Source organism: Echinococcus granulosus (assembly GCF_000524195.1).
Source record: "Echinococcus granulosus chromosome Unknown EG_S00930, whole genome shotgun sequence".
In the NCBI taxonomy this organism is placed as follows: domain Eukaryota; kingdom Metazoa; phylum Platyhelminthes; class Cestoda; order Cyclophyllidea; family Taeniidae; genus Echinococcus; species Echinococcus granulosus.
Window position 1 is genome coordinate 1 of NW_020171301.1, and position 1049 is coordinate 1049.

Sequence of the window (1049 nt, forward strand, 5' to 3'; positions counted from 1 at the left end):
CAGTGTTGGAACACCACACATGTGTCACTACCCAACAAAATTCGTTCGACCCGCATCTTCGTTGGTTAGGTTTTCACGGCTTGTTTCAATAACACTAGGGAGAGGAGCAGAGGAGAATAACTTAGAGGTCCTTGATGTGCATTGTTATCTGTTAATTCCTGACTTATGACTTTCATTTGTGTGACAATCAGCTACATCCAAATAGGCATTCCAGATGATATGGTTAAAAAATAAAGAATTTGTTCATAAGGGGGATGCTGAATGTGTCAGAGGACTTGTCTAAATAGCGGCAAAAAGCATCAAATTGTGGAAGATAAGAACAAGCTGGAAATTGACAATGATTCTTTTTATGTTGTGGCATTTCTCCTTCAGGTGTGTTCATTATATTTGCCAACTGCATTGAGCACATCAAGGTGAATCACATGCAATGGAAATGGGGACCCTGTTACCCAATCGTCAATCTCCCCGCTGATGTGAGTTTGCCCTCCTGACGTTTCGTTGGGTGGATAACCTCCGTGAATGTGTGACAGGGCGAGAGATGCAGTGACCTCACGTCGAAGTGTTGGTGCATGTGTTGCAGATTGTGCAGGCGCAGCTGAGATATGCTGCGCCTTCAGCCTCGACTAGTGGCCGAAGGACTGCAGTGATATAAGTAGTTTTAAATGGCTTTATTCCAACATTTGTAAAGCTGACGAAGCTGTTGTTGACTATCCACACACCGTATGCACACCACCTACTGTACATGGATTATTCGGTCCAAACCAAACTATGTGAGATCCCTGTCTCTCGTCACAAGCTGCATATCTCTTAATGCCATTAAACTCATCCGTGGGAAAGATTGCACGACGTTTCAGATGGGAAAGAGATAGGGAGAGAAAGAGGAGGAAAAGAGAGTCAAAAAGATAGAAAAAGTAAGTTGGTTTCACTTTGTCTTCCTCCATTATCAAGCCTCCATATTTTCTAAGATGCGGTTATTGAATTTCCTACGTCATGGGCAATCGCATAAGATGCAGAGCTGACATTTTGGAAATGGACATGTGTGAAAACAC

At 43.0% G+C, this 1049-nt stretch overlaps 1 protein-coding gene across 1 annotated transcript; it reads right to left on the minus strand. All coding sequences in view use genetic code 11, as the record gives it.

Moving 5' to 3' along the window:
* Positions 1-279: 279 nt before the first annotated feature.
* Positions 280-941, minus strand: EGR_11324 (hypothetical protein; the record flags this gene model as incomplete). The annotated part of the gene is made up of 3 exons (XM_024500564.1): positions 280-324; positions 450-623; positions 738-941. 3 exons carry the CDS (start codon positions 939-941, stop codon positions 280-282), a joined length of 423 nt encoding a protein of 140 aa, XP_024345022.1.
* Between the last annotated feature and the right edge of the window lie 108 nt (positions 942-1049).